General features: G+C 59.5%; 4 protein-coding genes and 1 long non-coding RNA gene across 7 annotated transcripts; 2 read left to right on the forward strand and 3 right to left on the reverse strand.

Moving 5' to 3' along the window:
• Positions 1–77: 77 nt before the first annotated feature.
• RNF151 (ring finger protein 151) lies at positions 78–4,482 on the reverse strand. Its single transcript, XM_082713577.1, is given in 6 exon segments — positions 78–660; positions 662–1,116; positions 1,729–1,825; positions 2,146–2,291; positions 2,656–4,107; positions 4,367–4,482. Coding segments are annotated over 5 exon segments (747 nt in total). The 5' UTR covers positions 2,659–4,107; positions 4,367–4,482; the 3' UTR covers positions 78–614.
• A 100-nt stretch (positions 4,483–4,582) lies between these two features.
• Positions 4,583–6,641, forward strand: RPS2 (ribosomal protein S2). Its single transcript, XM_082713576.1, has 7 exons — positions 4,583–4,947; positions 5,027–5,116; positions 5,339–5,446; positions 5,700–5,873; positions 5,963–6,122; positions 6,344–6,435; positions 6,526–6,641. The coding sequence occupies exons 1-7, from the start codon at positions 4,771–4,773 to the stop codon at positions 6,604–6,606; spliced, it is 882 nt and encodes a 293-aa protein (XP_082569702.1). The 5' UTR covers positions 4,583–4,770; the 3' UTR covers positions 6,607–6,641.
• A 125-nt stretch (positions 6,642–6,766) lies between these two features.
• NDUFB10 (NADH:ubiquinone oxidoreductase subunit B10) lies at positions 6,767–9,922 on the reverse strand. The gene is made up of 4 exons (XM_082713584.1): positions 9,181–9,922; positions 7,871–8,009; positions 7,287–7,426; positions 6,767–6,924 (listed from the first exon to the last, which is right to left on the reverse strand). The coding sequence occupies exons 1-4, from the start codon at positions 9,326–9,328 to the stop codon at positions 6,821–6,823; spliced, it is 531 nt and encodes a 176-aa protein (XP_082569710.1). The 5' UTR covers positions 9,329–9,922; the 3' UTR covers positions 6,767–6,820.
• On the forward strand, positions 8,023–18,828 carry RPL3L (ribosomal protein L3 like). 3 transcript variants are annotated; one of them, XM_082713536.1, is made up of 10 exons: positions 8,023–9,043; positions 12,666–12,858; positions 14,407–14,575; positions 15,355–15,490; positions 16,760–16,946; positions 17,057–17,217; positions 17,426–17,527; positions 17,988–18,083; positions 18,319–18,438; positions 18,693–18,828. In XM_082713536.1, exons 2-10 carry the CDS (start codon positions 12,819–12,821, stop codon positions 18,747–18,749), a joined length of 1,068 nt encoding a protein of 355 aa, XP_082569662.1. In that variant the 5' UTR covers positions 8,023–9,043; positions 12,666–12,818; the 3' UTR covers positions 18,750–18,828. The 3 variants fall into 3 exon arrangements, with proteins under 3 accessions (XP_082569662.1, XP_082569661.1, XP_082569660.1); XM_082713535.1 differs by having other exon boundaries at positions 8,023–8,934; XM_082713534.1 differs by lacking the exon at positions 8,023–9,043 and adding an exon at positions 12,033–12,188.
• Positions 13,497–18,362, reverse strand: LOC309854432. The gene is made up of 2 exons (XR_014306235.1): positions 18,288–18,362; positions 13,497–17,446 (listed from the first exon to the last, which is right to left on the reverse strand). It is a non-coding gene; the product is annotated as an uncharacterized lncRNA (long non-coding RNA).
• Positions 18,829–18,902: the final 74 nt, after the last annotated feature.

The following is an 18,902-nucleotide window of genomic DNA, read 5'->3' on the forward strand; positions in this document are numbered from 1 at the left end:
CAAAGCGCTGTTCTAGACGTGCTAGAGGAGAGAGGGCTGGGGGAGGTCTGGCATGGAGTCGTCAGGAGCAGTGGGCGATTCGTGCTGTGGAAAGAACAGATCTCGGCAACGGGACGGGGCGGAGTGCAGGAGGTGCGCTTTTAAATGGGGCGGTGGGAAAGGTAAGGTGTCGCCCGAGTAGAGCGGGGACCCCTGTGGCTGCTTGGGGGGGGCAGTGCTTGTGGCTACAGGGTGTCCTGAGACCATACGGGCAGGAGATCAGAGATAATGGGGTTTCCCTCTGAGGCGTGGGCTTCTCCTAGGAGTTGAGAGCTTTGAGCAGTTGGCGTGACTGGGAAGTTGGTTAACAGACTTGGTAGAGGTAACAGGAAGGAGACTGGGAGGGGATCAGGGAAAACCTCTGTGAGGAAGACGCATCCGAGGGAAAAGAAAGCAGGCAAACCGAGAGCAAGGAGAAGAGCCTTCCGGGCAGGAGCGGGCGAGGGAGAAAGGCCAGTGTCCCCGCGTGGTGAAGGCAGTAGTACCTGGAAAGGGGGGGCGGGTGGCAAATGGGATAAAGTTGTGAGGCCGGCAGGCACAGAGGCGGCGGGGCGGGCCAGGCCTAGGATCTGCGTTTATTTTCCCCTCAATTTACACGGTACCGTGGCCCTGGGCCCCCCACACCTCGGCCCCAATGCTGCCTTCTGGGGTGGCCTCGGCCTCCCCTTGCGGGGCTCCCATGAGCAGCGCGTTGTCTTCCTCCAGGAAGTCCCCGAGCTGGGCCAGCTGCCTGCGGATGAGATTGGTGGTGCGATGCACTTTCCGCATGCGCCGGAGCAGGCCCAGCACCAGGATCCGGCTGCGCTCCTGACGCTGGTTCCAGGCGTCGCGCAGCTCCCGGTAGCAGTTGTGGTGTGCACGCTCCGCGGGGCCCAGGGTGGCCCCACAGCCCAGTGGGCACTGCTGCTGGGCCCCACGTTGGCAGTGCTGCCGGTGCTCAGCCAGAGCCCCACGTGGCACCCGTGCCGTGCAGCCCTCGTTGGGGCAGGCAGTCGGCTCGAAAGGGCATGAGTCCTGGTGCCCCCTTCGATGGGCCAGGGGGCACGTCACCAAGCAGCCTGCTTCTGCGTTCTTGCACTGAGGGTGACATAGAGCACAATATGAGCCAAACCAGGTGGGACATGGCCACCCAGCACTGGAGTAGCTTTACATAGAACCCCCCCCACCCATCTATGACTTTCCTGTCCGGGGAGTCCACCAAGCTTTCCCCACATCAGTGATGTGGAGGGGGAAATAGTTGGGCAAATGTTTGGAGGTGGGAAGAATCTAGACCTCTGAGAGCAGGTGCACAGGGCTGAAGGCTTGAGGGACTAGGGTGTACATGGCGGGGCTGAGCTGGCTGTTGCACAGCAGCCAAGTTTGTTTGTTTTTTAAAGCTCAGTTTCCTCATCGATAAAAATTAGGGGACCAGGGTGATGGTCGTCAGAGAGGACACTTCATCCTCTAAAAATCTTGTATGATCCCCATTTTACAGCTGAGACTCTAAGGGCTCAAAAAGGTTAGGTAACTTGCTCAAAGTCACACAGCAAGTAAGTGGTAGAGATGGGACCCACATAGGCAGGACTGATGACCTTGAGGCTGCAATCAGCGCTGCTAGACCAGAAACCCTGGGTTCTGAGGACAGGCTTCTCCTTACCCCCTCCCCTGGCTGGATCGAGAAGGGTGCTGGGAGCAGGTGCTTCAGGCTACCTTGACTTTCAGGCGGCCAATCGTCCTGCGGAGTTTATTTACGTGGACCATCTTTTTCCATTTCACCTCTTTCCTGCAGCACGGACAGGTCTTCTGTCTAGGAGGCAGGAATGGGTGGTGAAGAGTGTTGGGAGTGGGAAGGGACCAAGAGGCAGCAACACACCTTCCCAGGTGGTCCCTTCTCTTGAGCTGGAAGAGTCCTGAGGGCTTCACAGGGACTCAGCTCTGAGGCTGGGGCCACGGGCTGTAAGTGCCACAGGGTGCGGGGACACAGGTTCTTTAGTGTCCTAGATTTGGGAGCTGATTCTTATGCCCACTCCAACATAATGCTTGGCCCACCCTCCTCTCTGTTCTGGGCCACAGGAATGGACACAGCCCTGCCCTTGCCCTCCCATCCTCTTTGGTGCCCACTAGCACCTGGCTAGCCACCGGAGGATGCATTTCTTGCAGAAGATATGGCTGCATGGCAACCTCACCGGCCTCTTGAGAACCCCATGGCACACAGAACACAGGAAGTTGCAGTCGGGAGGGCTGGCGAAGAGGTTGAGATCATAGCCACCACTCTGCAAAGGCCAGGCCAAAATCAGGGACTGGCTGAACCAGGATCTAGCCACACACCCAGAGGGAAACCCCAGGATGGGGAGGTGGGCCATGAGAGCCCCAAGTGGAGTGATGGGTCAGCACCCACTTTGAGGGGGCAGCTGTGAGAGTCAAGACCAAGACTACCAGTCCCCAACTGGAGAAGCTGGCCTTGGCCTGGAGTTAGACCTGGCCAGAGCCCTCACAAAGGCTGCTTTCCTTGTCTTGTTTGGGAGCCTGTAACCCACTGTTCACCCTTGCTCAGAGTAAGGAGTGGGGTCCAACTCTGGGGAGGTCTCGAATTAGGAACACATTTAAGGGCCAGAGGCAAAAGGGAACCAGTCTCACCATGATCTGTGTCCGGATGGCAGCTCCACTGACTCCCAGGGATCAGGAGTCTCCATTTCACAGCAGGAGTGGGCCGACCTCACAGTGGCATTGTCCAGCTCAGGCCAATCACAGCCCTGGGTCAGGGCCCAATGGGATCCTGTACCATATGGCCTTTGCTCGGAGTTGAAGGATTAGGTAGTCTGGACCTGGGGCAAGTCCCTGAAGCCCATCTTGGGAGTGGCTGTCAGCTGACACCCGAGCAGCACTAGGCTGGGAACCAAACTTCTGATGACTTTTTCCCCAAAGCTGAGGCTTTGGCAGGAATGTAGGAATTGTTCCTTTCTCCCTTCTTGAATAGTGCTGTCCAGGCCAGATCTCCCAAGAGCGCAGGGACTTTTGACTTTGACCCACCATCAGGTCTCTTAGGATCTAAGACTCATGGAACTAGCTGCAGAGTACAGATCAGGAAGATCTGGACCAGAGACCCATGTAACCACCTTGGTGGGGAGCCTAGTCTGTGAGAAAGCCTTCCAGAAGAGATAGGCTCTGACCATGTGGGCAGGCCTTTGAGAAGACACTGGGAAATAATCTCCACCTGGGAAATCAGCATGTTCCCCATCTGAAACATGGAACCGGGAACTGCTCTTTCAGTAGCCCTAAGTACTGAGCTCACCAAATCCTATCCCAGGCCCTGTCCCCTCCTGAGAGCAGTAAGGAGCCAACGCAAGCCCTTGACCTGGGAATCGTACACTCTCATTTCTTCTATCAACTTGCAGAAGAAAACCCAGTTATTTCACTGGCAAAAGCGTGTTTATTTGGGAGTAACCACTCAGAACGCACAAGCTACAGCGAAACCACAAGCAAGCCCCCAAGAGACAAAGCAAAGGAACTTTATTTCATTGAGAAAGAAGGCTGGGAGAGATCTTTTCACGGATCCAAGTCCACTGGAGAATTCAGGGTGATGCCTGAGCTGCGGGAGTAACCCCTACGTCCTTCCCTATCGGGGCTGTAACTGAGAGTGAGCCCCAGGGCTCCCCATCTGGCCTCCCAACTCCCCCTGGGGATGTTTCCCGTCATTGTCACTCTCGCCAGTGGGTTGGTGGCCCAGCCCACTCCCCGCAAGCTCACAGATGCTTCGCTACTGTGGAAGCGATGCGGTTTGGGACACACAGCGAGGCTTCTGGTCTGGCCCCGCCACCCACGGAGCGCTACGCAGGAGTCAGTGCAACCCCTGGGGCCCAAGTTGCACCCCTCCGTGGCATCCGACGCAAAACTGGGCCGGCCGGCAAGAGGACCCTTCCGCTGCACACTTTGCTCCCGGCGCCCACAGGTGCATATACAGGCGGACCCGCGGAGGGCGCCCACACGTGCACAACTCAAACCCACAGCTCTACTGGGCGTTGGCGGCAGGGTTCCCCCCCTTCCCCGCGGTCCTGGCGGCGTGGGCCTCACGGTCCGGACATCGGCGTCCTGCGGGCAGAACACGGGGTCAGGAGTCGGAGGCCAGAGCGCACGCGGGCGGGGGACGGCGGGGCGCGTGTCGGGGCCTGGGTTTCACCGGCCCACACGGACGAGCGGGCGGTGAGCTGAGGCCCCCGGTGGCTCTGGGCGCCGAATCTCACCCGCGGCCACGGCCAAAGCCGCGGGTGATTTTCAACCAACGCCGACGTCCCGGCTACCACCCAGGGTCGCGCGGGCAGAGAGCGCGCGGCGCGGGGCGCTGACCTACCTCTCGGCACCAGGCAGCGGGGCGGAAGCTGCGCACGCGTTCAGACTTGCGAGGCCGCAGGTGCGCAGGCGCACGCGGAGCGGGCGGGGAAAGCCGGGAGCGCGCGGCCTCCGCACTCATAAGCCCGTCGCGGACGCGCGCCTGGGGCGGGGCCGCCGAGATCTCGCGGCACTTGGCGTGGTATAAAGACTGGCTCCGGGGGACCTTGTTCTTCCTCTCCGAGAGAACACGTGAGTGTGCGGCGTGGTCGGGGTGGGCGCTGCGGGTCCCGCGCGGGGGATCCGCGGCCGTCCGGCGGTACTTGGTTCGGTGCGCTGGCGCTTCCGGGCGGGAGCCGTGGTCCCGGCAGACTGCATATGCCGGGGTCTCGCTGACCGACCCACTCTCGTTGTTCCTTTCAGCAAATGGCGGATGACGCCGGTGCTGCGGGAGGGCCCGGAGGGCCCGGGGGCCCTGGAATGGGAGGCCGCGGCGGTTTCCGCGGTGGCTTCGGCAGCGGCATCCGGGGCCGGGGCCGGGGCCGTGGTCGGGGCCGGGGCCGAGGCCGCGGAGCTCGCGGGGGCAAGGCCGAGGACAAGGAGGTAGGTGGGGCCCTCGCAGGAGACGGGCTCGGGGCGGCGCCGATCGGGGCACCGTGGTCACCGAGGCCTTGTTCTGCAGTGGATCCCCGTCACCAAGCTGGGCCGCCTGGTCAAGGACATGAAGATCAAGTCCCTGGAGGAGATCTATCTTTTCTCCCTGCCCATCAAGGTAAGGCGGGGTCCTTGCCCCCGGTCCGGGGATGGCATCTGTGCCCGGGACGCAGCCGGTGTGCGTGCGCGGGCGTCCTTTGTCTGCCGGGGGTGTTCCGCTGAGACGAGATGGGGACAGCTGGAAAACCGGCGCGGGGATGCGGGTGGAGGTTCTCACGGGAGGTGTTCTAGGTGGCTCCTGGGCTTACTGCGCCTGCGTGGCCGCGTCCTCGCCCCGCAGGAGTCTGAGATCATCGACTTCTTCCTGGGAGCCTCCCTCAAGGACGAGGTTTTGAAGATCATGCCTGTGCAGAAGCAGACGCGCGCGGGCCAGCGGACCAGGTTCAAGGTACCTCCGCCCCCCTGGGTGTTCTGAGCTGCGTGTGCAAGGGGCTCAGTGGGACTCTCTCAGCTCTGCACGGTCACACTTGATACCACACGTGTGGCTTTCGTAATCGGGAGAGAAAGGAAGGACCTCCTCGGGACCTCCGAGTGGCCTCACAGTGGCCACCCTTTCCTCGAGGGGTGCCACAGATCCCGGGTGGTGGCCTGTGATGGCCGTGCTGGCCAGTGGACCACCAGCCACCTCAGGCTCTTCACAGGCATTTGTCGCCATCGGAGATTACAATGGACACGTCGGTTTGGGTGTCAAGTGTTCCAAGGAGGTAGCCACTGCCATCCGCGGAGCCATCATTCTGGCGAAGCTTTCCATTGTCCCTGTGCGGCGAGGCTACTGGGGGAACAAGATCGGCAAGCCCCACACTGTCCCGTGCAAGGTAGGCTTGGGGGGCGGGGGCAGTGAGCAGCGGGGCCTGCGGTGGTGCAGACTCCCCGTGGGTCATTTCCTGATCCCTTCACTCTCCAGGTGACTGGCCGCTGTGGCTCTGTGCTGGTGCGTCTCATCCCCGCCCCCAGAGGCACTGGCATTGTCTCGGCCCCTGTGCCCAAGAAACTGCTGATGATGGCTGGTATTGACGACTGCTACACCTCGGCCAGGGGCTGCACTGCCACCCTAGGGAACTTTGGTAGGTGGCCTTCACAGGGGCTGTGGCCTCTCTCAGCTCCGCTTAATCATACTCCGTGTGTGCTTGGCGTACTTCCAGAGAGAGAGAGAGGAAGGCCCTCCTAATGCACGGCAGACTGGTCTCAAGTGGCCTCTCTGTTCCTAGGAGTGCGACATCTTCTGTCTGTACCTGGGGTGTTGTGTTTGTGAATCTGCCAACCTTTTCCTGTTTCTGTGTTCCAGCCAAGGCTACTTTCGATGCCATCTCCAAGACCTACAGCTATCTCACCCCTGATCTCTGGAAGGAAACTGTGTTCACCAAGTCTCCCTATCAGGTACTGCCTGCCCAGCCACCTCATTAGCCTTGATGAGTGCACAGGGTGCTGGGGGGTGGTTACAGCTAAAGCCTTGTTTCTCTTCTCTAGGAGTTCACGGACCATCTTGTGAAGACCCACACCAGAGTCTCTGTTCAGAGGACCCAGGCTCCAGCTGTGGCTACCACATAGTTTTATACAAGAAAAATAAACTGAACTAAAGCTTGTTAACAGTGTCTTGTTTATTTTGCTTATGAGCTTAGTCGTAAGCTGGACTTAAAGGGAGATGGAACCAGTAGGGTCAGCATATCCAAGTGGGGAACCAAAAGTGACACCAGGAACAGCTTTCTCACTTAAACTATTTATTTTAGTAGTATTGTTTCAGGAAGGTGCTCAAGGAGCTGCTTTAGGCAGCAGCAGCCTCTTTAGCCGCCTTTCTCTCAGCCAGCATCCGCTGCTTCTGCTTTGCCAGGCACTTCCTGGCAGAATAATGGGCTCCCAGGTCGTGATCTGGAAAAGAGATGGGAGTGAAGTCATGGGCCAGTTTCTTACAAGTGGGGAGGAAACAGTGATGACACTGAGCAGTAAAGGGACTTTGGGTATCGGGAGTCTCGATACCCCGTCCCCCAGGGGTGTCTGGGTGGCTCAGCGGGTTAAGCCTCTGCCTTTGGCTCAGGTCATGATCTCAGGGTCCTGGGATCGAGCATGGGGCTCTCTGTTCAGCAGGGAGCCTGCTTCCCCCCCCTCTCTCTGCCTACTTGAGACCTCTCTGTCAAATAAAATACCAAAAAAACCCCTCCCCCAACCAACTAGCAAAATCTGGGCTATGATGTTGGGGTTCAAGGATCAGGCTGGGGTGGGGGCTTGCTTACAGCGGTCCTGATAAGCCTTGGCCACCTGGGTGAACTGCTCCAGCTCCTTGGCACAGTTCTGCCTGTAGCTCTCACCTTCCCGCTGCTGACAGGCCTTCAGCCTTTCCTGGATAATGTTGACAATTTCTTGATCGACTTTACTGGGAAAAAAAAAAAAAGTTTGAGAAGTCCTTTCCCTGTGTGCAGAGACAGTAGAATGAAAGCAAAACCTTAAGTCCCTGTTGTCTGGCCCCTCCACCCTCAGAATCTGGGCCAAACCCAGGAGATCTTGGCCCCTGACCACCATCCACGGTATCCCTGGGGGATGAGAGCCCAACAGGAGATGCTCACTGAGCAAGACTGTTTCTTTTCTTTCTTTTTTTAAGGATTTTATTTATTTGACAGCGATCACAAGTAGGCAGAGGGGCAGGCAGAGAGAGGGGGAAGCAGGCTTCCTGCCGAGCAGAGAGCCCGATTTAGGGCTCTATCCCAAGACCCTGAGATCATGGCCTGAGCCGAAGGCAGCGTGTAAACTCACGAAGCCACCCAGGCACCCCACGACTCTGTTTCTTAACTAAGAAAGGTCACCCAAACACAGGACATACTAGTCTCTTCTCCACTGCATTTCTGCTTCAAACATGCACAAGATATCCTTCTCCTGGCACTCGGTGATGTCTGGCACACGGCGGAACTCGCGGTGGTAGTAGTAATACCTGTTCTTCGCGTGCTGCCGCTCTATAAATTCTGTAAAGAGAAAACATCAGACTCAAAAGTTCCCGTTGGTTTGGACAGGCCACAGTTAGAATGTGCTCTTAGCTCTGTTCTTTTCTCACAAGCCACGAAGGGGCAGGCTGCCCAAACCTTTCTGGCTTTTACTAAGACTGCCAATTAGACTCTCAGGTGTGGCTGGTAGTCCTGGGTTAGGTTAACCTAAACCCTAACCCTTCCTGGGAGCCAGGCACCATGTGTATTGTCCCAAGGGATTAAGTCCCAGTACCAGTACTGAGGCCCAGAAAGAATACAGGATTCTCAACCCATGCTCTCCAAGCCCACACCTTTCTACGGGTCCTACTGCTCGCCAACCTCCCCACAACACGGTCTGACCAGTAGGCAGAGGCCCCAAGGCAGTTCCGCTGCCACTAACCTTCTGGTCTCAACCTCCCCACCCAGAAATTGACAAGCTGGAACTAATGAAATCTCATTCCTCCAGACACATAAAACACTTTCTGAGAAAGAGTGGGTCCGTGGCTGGGTTGCTGAATGAACTCTGTGAAAGGAATGGCCGAACGGCCGGCATTAGTGCCTGAGGGAGAGTGCGCTGGTGCTGCGGCCTCCACTGGGCCGGCTCAGCAACTGGACAACCAAGAGCTGTTTTAAACACCCGCCTGGTTTGGATCATCTGGACAGCCATTAGGAGGGAGCACACACGGACTGCAAGTCACAGCACAGCACACCCAGGTTGCGGGGTCCTCGGGCAGCACCTGACCACCCCGGTCATTTTGCAGGCGTGCACAAGGCTGGAAGGGAAACCCTCCACACCGGTTTGCAGACCGCTTTCCGTGCAAGACTCAGGATGCAAAGCGGGCAGGCGGATGGGGCGTAGCCAGCCCCAGGCCAGACTGCGATCCGCAAACAGCCCCTAATATCTGGGCGAGGCCGGAGACCCAGGGTGCGTGGAGGAAACGCAGTGAGCAGTCTTGGTGTGGGCGCGAGGGGCGTTCCTAGAGTGCACTGAAGGTGGGGGGCCGAGGGGCCCAAGGAGGCGACCGAGCCCGCAGGTGCGGACGGCGGGGGCTGGTCACGGGGGCGAAGCCCGGGGTGCAGCTGGGCATCCAGGTTGGGCGAAGGGGTGCGGGGAACGCCTAAGGGCGGCGAGGGGCCCTGGGGAGCGGCGAGGCCCGGATGGGGTCCGTACCTCTAACTAGGGTCACGGGCCGGTCCACGAGGAGGTCGAAGGCCTTCGTCAAATAGGTTATGGGGTTGGGCAGCGAGGTCTGAGGCGAGGGCGCCGGCGTGCGGCGCGGGGGCTCGGGGTACACGTCCTTGTCCCAGCTGTCCGGCATGGCGGCGGCGCGCGGGAGGGACCCACTGTCGGACGCAGAGCCCCGGCCTCCGCCTGGATCCCACGGCCTAGTGCGCCCGCCGCAGAGGACACCCTAGCGCGGCTGCGCCGGCGCGGGGAGTGGGGCGGGGGTGGGTGGTGCTGGTGCTCGCGACGCTTCATGGAACTTGTAGTTCTCCAGCCGCCGAGGAAGCCCTAGCGCGGCTGCGCCGGCGCGGGGAGTGGAGGTTGGGGGGAACTGGTACTCGCCAAGCTCCAGGAAACTAGTAGTTCTCCGGCCGCCGAGGCCGCCCAGGCCGCCCTAGCGCCGCTGCGCTGGCGCGGAGGCTGAGGGCGGGGAATGGAGTCTCGCGAGGTTCTATGGAACTTGTAGTTCGCCCGCTGAGTTTACAGCTGAGGCTGCCCTAAGGCGGCTGCGCCTGAGCAGGGCGACCGCCGTTCGCGAAGCACCATGGGACTTGTAGTTTCCTCGGTCCGCCCAATGGCGGGCTGCGGCAGCTCTGCGCACGTTGCCGCCCCTCTCTGCCTCCAAGTCGCGTCCTCTGGACTGGGCGCTGCTTTAGGCCCTTGGGATATCCTAATGAAGGAAGCAGAGGCCCCTGCTTGCATTCTTTTTTCTTTTGGTTTTGTTTTCTTCCTTCCTTTTTTTTTTTTTTTTTTTTTCTCTCCTGGTTACGTTCTAAGACAACACAGACACAGGAATAAATAAACCGTTCCTTCCGTTTCGCCGGTGTAAGTGCACGTGGCAAGTGCAGCTGGGAGTAAGGTGGACACAGCTGGGCTCTTCTGGAGAGCTAAGGTCGCTGGAACAAGCAAATAACACAGCATCAACAAATAACACACGCTATCAAACGGCCTGCTCTTTTAGGAAGCCTTCCCGGAATTGCCCCTTCCCTGCAGCCCTCTCTGTGCCCCACTATGTCTTCCAAGGCCTCTCATGGACCGGCTAATGCCAGTGAGCTTAGGGGTCCTGTCTGGGGCAGAGCAAGAGGCAGGGCTTGCCCTGGGGGCTCCTGGGAGCAGAGTGCTCTGGTCCGGCTCCCCTGGTTCTGCCCTGGCCCTGGGCACTGGTGTGCTCCCTGGGGCAGCTCCACTGACCAGGGCCCTGCTGACCACCCTGGGTGATCTCCATACCTGGCAGGGCCCCTGGCCAGTATCGGGGAGGGTGCTGGTCACTTCCTGCCTAGAAGCTGGGGCCAGGGCCACAGAGTCATCAACGCTGTGGATGTACGGAATCAGTGATCGTAGAAATGTCAACTCCTGAAATCACGAACGAACTGTTAGAAACACATGCTGTCCAACCACAAAAGAACCTTTTTTTTTTTTTTTTTTTTTTTTTTTTTAATTTGACAGAGATTACAAGTAGGCAGAGAGGCAGCAAAGAGAGAGGGAGGGGAGAGGGGGAAGCGTCTTGCCGCCGAGCAGAGAGTCTGATGCGGGGCTCTATCCCAGGACCCTGGGACCATGACCCAAGCCTAAGGCAGAGGCTTTAACCCACCGAGTCACCCAGGTGCCCCAAAAGAACCTTTTATAAAAGGTTATTTATTTATTTACTGATTTGAGAGAGAAAGTGGGAGTGGAGGGGGGCAGGAAGGGAGAGGGAGAAGCAGGTTCCCCGCTGACCGGGGATGCCAAGGTGGAGCTCGATCCCAGGACCCCGAGGTCACGACCGGACCTGAAGTTCAATGCTTCACCGAATGAGTCACCCAGATGCCCCTGATCAAAAGAATCTTAACATTGATAGGCCTACAACATTGGACTGAACAAGGGAATCCAACAGATCTGGGCCAGACCCGCCGCCACAGAGAACAGGGGAAAGCAGAGACCTGTGCTCAGGGAAAGCGCTGGTCTGGCAGCTCTCCCCCGTACCAGGCAGCAGAGAGACTTGGAGATCATGTAGCAGAAGCGGGATGAGGTGGCTGAGAGGGAGGAACCCACGCAGCTTGTGGCTCTGTGCCCCGCCCTCCGGTTCTTGGCGTGTGAGCCTGGAGTCAGTCCCACTGGCGCCGCATGTCCTGCAATGCGCCTGGGGTCCCACACGTGTGGCCCTCCCTTTGCCCTGAGTCTCCTGGCATCCTTCCCGGGCTTCCTCCCCTCAGACAGCCTCTGCCCCCCTGGGCCACTCTGGAGGCTGAGGGTTGCCCCTGGCCAGGGATTTTATTCCTGTGGGGTTCGGCCCAAAGTAATAAAAGTGGCTTTGAGAGTAACAAGAGCCCTAACATTTGAGTCACATAGATCTTAGCATCAGCGCCTCACAAACACTCAGAGACATTTTAGGCCTATAAAACTGATTCTCCAGGTTCACAACTTCAGAACTGTATAGACTCCTTGTTCTAGGATCACAGCTGTTAGCGCCCCTGCCCGCAGCGCCCCCACCCCCCACACCAGTTTGTGCAGCCCTGGCTCAGGGCCCTCAGGACAGGACAGGAGTTCCCTCTGCATCACTGCCTGCCAACCAGGCCAGACCCTTGTCGCAGCAACCCTGGAAGAAGGCCCCTCCCCTGTTGGGGTTCCTTGACTGCTTAGTCGGCCAAGGTGTTCCGGTCCTGGGAGGGTAGCACAAGGCAGAAAGCAAAGTGGGTGTGAACCAATCCCAGGGCCCCGAGGACAGGAATGACACGCCTGGCCCCAGGTATCCCCACCCCGGGCTGCCCATCTGATGCCCCCTTGAGCCCCGCCCCAGGCCAGGCCAGGCCAGGCCTATCCTGGCACCGGAGCCCATGTCCGCCACGGGACATGACCAAGCTCCCCTGCCAGGGGCTAAATCTGGGAGCTGGCTGGCCACTCGGCCCTGCCACTTGGCCTCCGGCGCCTGTCGGGAGGCCCCTTCCCTTCCTGACCTACAGGGACCCACAGCCATGGTCAGTGGGCTGGGGGGCAAGAGCCAGCCGGCTTCATGGGAGGGACGGGTGGGCTTCTGGAGTCTCTCCCAGCAGGGATGGGCCTGGGGCCAGTGGGGGTATAGGTGACTGAAGGGACCACAGGGGGCCTGAGCTCAGGTTGCCAGGCCTAGAATGGGCAGGAAATGGACAGATGGCAGTGGCCCCCTATTCCTAGCCCGCAGCCGGGGTGTGGGCCTGTCCCTGCTGGGCCCAGCAGGCTGAGCTCACTGAAGCAGGACGCTTGTGGGTGAGGAGAGCTTGGTCACAGCTCTGTCCCTAAGACACTGGCCCTGAGGCAACCTTCCATCCTTTCCTGCGGACAGAGGGGGGCACCGAAGACCACCGGGGCCCAGTCTGGGGTCTCTGACTCACTTCCCTGGGTCTGGGCTCGGGTCCCAATCAGCCACCCCCACCAGAGACACCCCAGCTCTGACCTTCCTCCCCTCTTGCCGCCAGTCCCACCGGAAGTTCTCCGCCCCTCGGCACGGACACCTGGGCTTCCTGCCCCACAAGAGGAGCCACCGGCACCGGGGCAAGGTGAAGACTTGGCCCCGGGACGACCCCAGCCGGCCGGTGCACCTCACGGCTTTCCTGGGCTACAAGGCGGGCATGACACACACCGTCCGGGAGGTGCACAGGCCCGGGCTCAGTGAGTGGCTGCAGGGGGACCCATGGGGAGGGTGTGGGGCCTCCTTGCCACGCCTGCCAGAGGATCTGGAGAGACTTCAGAGGCTAGGGGCTGGAGCTGGGGTCTAGGAGGGGAAGCAGCCCCAGAAAGGCAAGGTCCTGCCCGAGGGAGCTGCGGTCAGGGCACTGTCACTGAGCCCTGACCACTGTCCTTACCCCCAGTTTACAGATGAGGAGATCAAGCAGTTAGGAAACTTGCTGGTTGCCCGGTTGGTAAGGGGAGGGGCTACAATCCAAAGACAGGTGCCCCATCTACTTTTTGTCTTCCCATCAGGGTGGGCTCACGTGTGGCTCTAAGGACGGAGACAGAGAGCACCCACGCACCCTTCGCCCGGTTTCCTGATGGAAATAGCTTAGAAAACTATGGTAGTAGGGTCACAACCGGGTTTCGACATGGATACGACCTGCCCATCCTGGTCAGGTTTCCCAGGCTGGGGCGGGTGAACGCACGCGTGCGCAGTGCCGCATGGTTCGGCCCCACGTGAATGCGCCACCACGGAACATTCCATCCCCCACGGGTTCTGCCTGTCGCTTTTCTACAGCCAGCCAGCACTGTCCGGCCTCTTGGCAACTGTCCTGTTCTTCATCTCCCCTCATCTGTTTTTAATTTTTATGTATTTATTTATCTTTGTTAATTTATTTGACAGAGATCACAAGTAGGCAGAGAGGCAGGGAAAGCAGGCTCCCCACTGAGTAGAGAGCCCGACGTGGGGCTTGGTCCCAGGACCCTGAGATCATGACCCGAGCTGAAGGCAGAGGCTCAACCCACAGAGCCACCCAGGCACCCCAATTTATGTATTTATTTTTGAGGATTTATTTATTTGCTTGAGAGAGAGAGAGCACACGTGCAAGTGGTGGGGAGAGGGGGAGAGGAAGGTGGGAAGAATCGCCAGCAGAGTCCCCAGCCTCATGGGGCTTGAGATCTCACAACCCTGAGGTCATGACCTGAGCGGAGACCCAGAGTCAGACACTCCACTGACTGAGCCACCTGGACGGCCTGTTCCTAATATACGCCAGAAATGTACACTTCTGCTTTGTATTAGTTTCGGTAATAACATCTACAAAATCATTGGTTTGGGACAAATTGTATGTGTTTTTCTAGAACTCATTCAATATACTCATAACTATTAAAACTAAAATTGTTTGTATGAGCTCCACTGAGGGAATCCTGGGCCCTACCCTTTGGGGGATGCTGCCCTGGCTGTGGGCTCTCTTAGCCCATTTCCAGATGATCTGGTGGGGAAACCAAGGCAGGGGCAGGTCAGGCCTTATCTGAGATCTCAGAGGCAGAGCGTAGACCACCGGAAGGGCCCTGACCAGCACCTGCTCCATGCCTTGGGCGGGGCAGAGAGGGAAGGGCCAGGGGCTGGGGAGGCTGACGGCTGGAGGTCAGTGGGGGCCCTGAAGCCATGGTGCTTCATCCTCCCTCGGGCAGGACAGGCTGTAGTTGGCTTTTTCCCATGGGCCCCGGATGCCTTCCTCCATGCTCCTGCCTCTGGGTCTCTTCTAGAAATTTCCAAGCGGGAGGAAGTGGAGGCAGTGACCATCGTGGAGACGCCCCCTCTGGTGGTGGTAGGTGTGGTCGGCTACGTAGCTACCCCTCGAGGCCTTCGGAGCTTTAAGACCATCTTTGCAGAGCACCTTAGTGATGAGTGCCGTCGCCGTTTCTACAAGGACTGGTGAGGGCAGCCCTCGGGCGGAGGCTGTGTGGTCTGGCCATCCCTCCATCCTGAGCGTGGTGCTGGAACAGTGGGTGTGGGCGGGCAGGAGCCGTGTCTGCAGGAATGCGTGTTTATGGGGAATTGCCTTCGCTTTAACAAGAGACACGTGCAAGGGGACTGGAGTAGAAATTGGGGTAGAGAAGGAGAGGAAGGAAGGGTTCTGATTTAGGATTACATTAAGGGACTAATTTGATGGACTGTCAGAGTTGGCTCGGAGCTTCCTAGCAGCCAGGGTGAGAAAGGGAAGGAGCCACGGACAAGCTCTTCTCATCAGAAAGAAAGGCACTCTGGGGCCTCAGATCTTCCCTCGCACTAAGTCCTGAAAGGGAAGGCCCATCTGCCCAAGGAACCTCACAGATAACCCCATCCTTACAGAGTTGGAGGCGCCCCTGTCCTGGCCCTCTGGGGGAGGTGACAGGTTTGGGGCCCTGAGCCAGGGTGGGCTGGATGACCACAGGAGAGGTGGCTGACCTCTTAGAGCCTCTTACATTGGGCCCCTCCATCTCAGACACCATCAGCCTGGGATAGCATCTGGGAAGAGGAGCGGTCCCCGTGTCCGCAGCCCAGAGACCGCAGGGGCGGGGCTGGCAGTGGCCTCCCTGGGAAAGGAAGGAGAGAGGAGGGAACATGCACTGTTCTAAGAGCCCTACGCTGTGGGCTGTGGGCATGCGGGGCCCAGACAGGCCTGGCGAGGTGCCCCTGGTTGGCCCCTTAAGTGTCTCCTGCTTGTGGCGCAGGCACAAGTGCAAGAAGAAAGCCTTCACCAAAGCCTGCAAGAGGTGGCGGGACGCCGATGGCAAGAAGCAGCTGCAGAAGGACTTTGCCGCCATGAAGAAGTACTGCAAGGTCATCCGTGTCATTGTCCACACTCAGGTCCGCCCGGCAGACTTGCCACGCCCTGGACCCACCCTCCCCCCCTCTCCTCCATCCCAGCTTCCAGGAACCCTGGCAAATGTCAGCCTAAAAATACCACAAGCCTGGGGCACGGGCCCAGAGTGCTGGGTGACGGGCGGCGCTGGCTGGCCTCCGCCCCAGGGATGGCATGCTGGGGGTCAGCGTGCTCTGAGGGCAGGCTCAACCAGGGCCCTCCCATTCCCTGAGAGGCCCGGATTTCCTGCCAAACGTCCCGGGTAGAGGGCCAGCCACCTCAGTTTGGGTCCTGGCCCAAGTGTGTACGCGAGCCAACATTTATACATGGGGTCCAGCTTGATTTCTGCTGATGAATTACTAACATGTCTGGCTTATTCTGGAACATTGCCTTGGCCTCTTGTCCTCAGGGAAGGCTTGCCTAGGCCTGCAGCAGCACCCCGCTCCCCCCTGCTGTTCCTGGTTATACGGTAACCAGGTCATGGTCATGTCTGTTTCCCTTGAGGGACTGGAGCTCCATGGGGGCAGGGACCCGGCTGCCAGCTCAGGGCTGCATCTCGTATGCAGTAGGCACTCCATAAGTGCTTGCTGAGCACTAGGCCATGGCCAGTGTCCCTGCTTCCTCCCATGTGTCCCCTCAGCCGGTGCCTCACACAGCAGCAGCCAGAGATACCTAAACATACCAACCACCCTGAGTCACACCCTGCAGCTAGAATGAAGCCCAAGTTTCTCCCCACAAGACCTGCACAGGCAGGCCCCTGCTCAACTCTGAGTTCATCCCGCACCACATTCCTCCTTGCTCGCCATGGTCCAGACACACTGGTCTCCTCTCCATTCCTCCAACTCCCTGCCACAGGGCCTTTGCAAATGCGGTTTCCCATGCTCCCCAAAGTTTCAGATCTTCACTTAGTGGCTCCTTCTTATTGGTGTCACATCAGCGGGGTCCTCTCTGATTGCCCTGTGTGCAAGGACTGTCCCCTCTGCCCCCACGGTTCCATTAGAATGCTCCGAGTAAATGTCCAAGAATTTACTCGATTTCTGTCTCCCAACTAAATAGTGGCTCCCTGAGGTCCAGGACCTTGCCTGCCTCATTCCGTGCTGTATCCCCCCAGTGGCTAGCACAGAACATAACGTAGAGCCAGACCCAAACTCTGGAACATCCACTGAAGGAATGTATGCAGGAAAGCCTGCTGGGAGTCACTAGCCAGTCATACCATGTCTGCAGGTGGGGGCTCTGAGCCTCTGGGAGCCTACCGGCTGTGCCATGTCCCGCAGATGAAGCTGCTGCCTTTCCGGCAGAAGAAGGCCCACATCATGGAGATCCAGCTGAATGGCGGCACAGTGGCTGAGAAGGTGGCCTGGGCCCAGGCCCGGCTAGAGAAGCAGATCTCAGTGCACAGTGTGTTCAGCCAAAGTGAGGTCATTGACGTCATTGCTGTCACCAAGGGCCGTGGTGTCAAAGGTGGGTCTGGATGGGGATGGTGGCTTCGGGAAGGCCCCTGGAGGGCGTGGAGGCTGGGCTGGCCTCTCAGCCACTAGCCGCCCCCCACCTTCTTCCTGCACCTCCTGCAGGGGTCACGAGCCGTTGGCATACCAAGAAACTGCCGCGGAAGACCCACAAGGGGCTGCGCAAGGTGGCCTGCATCGGCGCCTGGCACCCTGCCCGTGTGGGTTGCTCCATCGCTCGGGCTGGGCAGAAAGGCTACCACCACCGCACAGAGCTCAACAAGAAGGTGTGTCTCCAGTCCGGGTGGTGGAGGGACACTCATGACCAGACCCCAGGGGGTGGGGTGCGTGACGCAGACACTGCCTGGTCCCCCGAAGGCTCTGAAATGCCCCTCCAGTGCCTGGGTCTAAGCACACATGCTGGTGGGGACAGACATCCCACTGGCTCCGGAGGCCCCCTGCGATTTGCCACGTGCCCTGATCTTCTCCTGGCAGATCTACCGTATTGGCCGGGGGCTGCACAAGGAGGATGGGAAGGTGGTTAGGAACAATGCGTCCACCAGCTACGACGTGACGGACAAGTCCATCACACCACTGGTGAGCGGGCGGGGCACGCATGCACGGGTAGGCACGGGTCGTACTGGCCTGCCCCGGGAGCTCAGGGCCCAGAGAGCGGTGGCTTGGCAACGCAAGCCCGTGCTGCTCCCATGTCCTCTGAGTCTTCCCCTGCAGACAGCTTCCTGTCCCACTGCTGTCAGGGGCTGTGGAGGGCAGCAGCTGCAGCTGTGGCCTTGCACTCAGGCCACCTGGGTTCCAGTCCCACCTGCAGTGTGGAGCAGCTCCAGGGCCCGGAACAAGGGACTCCATGTCCCTGAGTCTCGGTTTCTCCCTCACTAAAATGTAGGTTGTGAAATGAGCTAAGGAAGGACTCAGAATAAGGCTTAGATGCTGCCCTGATGAGGGACCCAGAGTGCTGCCCTGGGGCCAGGCTTGCAGCTGCCCCTAACCCAGCTGCTCCTTGAGGGGCCTGGATCCTGGCTGACTCAGTTTCCCACAGGGAGGCTTCCCGCACTACGGGGAGGTCAACAACGACTTCGTCATGCTGAAGGGTTGCATTGCCGGCACCAAGAAGCGGGTCATCACACTGAGGAAGGTCAGCGCCTCTATGGTGGGCTGGGGAGCAGGAGCCCCATGGGCCATGGGAAGGTTCTGGGGGCTGGCCTCCCTGTCTTGCACCTTGCTCAGAGGAGGGTGGGGATGGGAAGAGCAAAAAGGAGGGGTTCTGGCGGGAGCTGGGTGAGTGAGTCCTTCTTGGTGTGGACTGGGGGTGGTGGGAGGCGGTGGGTGAGGAACTTACATCTGGCTCTCGTCTCCCACGGACCCCCCAGTCCCTGCTGGTGCACCACAGCCGCCGAGCCCTGGAGAACATCGAACTCAAGTTCATCGACACAACCTCCAAGTTTGGCCACGGCCGCTTCCAGACTGCCCAAGAGAAGAGGGTCTTCATGGTGAGCCCACCTACCCCTTGTCCTCCGGGGCTCAGCCCCCACAGCCCTCCTGCGCCAGAGTGGGGCAGCTGGAGCAGATGAGGGTCCGGGGGCGCCCCTGCGCTCATCCCCACCCGGGGGGGCCCCCAGCAGCCCCGCCCCCGCACGATTCGCGCAGGCAACAAAGCCGCAGCCCCGGGATCCCGGCAGGGGGCAGTGGCGCCGGCTAGACCTCGGTCGCTAGCGCCTCTCCGTCTCCCCCAACCCCCAACCAGGGTCCCCAGAAGAAGCATCTCGAGAAGGAAAAGCCGGAGACCTCGAGGGACCTGTAGGCGACGGAGGGAGCCTGAAGGCAGCGCGGCGCCACCCCCGCCTGTCCCCGCTGTCTAATAAAGTGCGGAGGCGACTCTGCCCGCGTGTATCAGAGGGGGGAGCGCGGGAAGGCGGGTGGCCCGCGGGTGGCCCGGGACCTGATCCAGGGCAGA

This window comes from Mustela nivalis, assembly GCF_964662115.1.
Source record: "Mustela nivalis genome assembly, chromosome: 19".
Taxonomy (NCBI): domain Eukaryota; kingdom Metazoa; phylum Chordata; class Mammalia; order Carnivora; family Mustelidae; genus Mustela; species Mustela nivalis.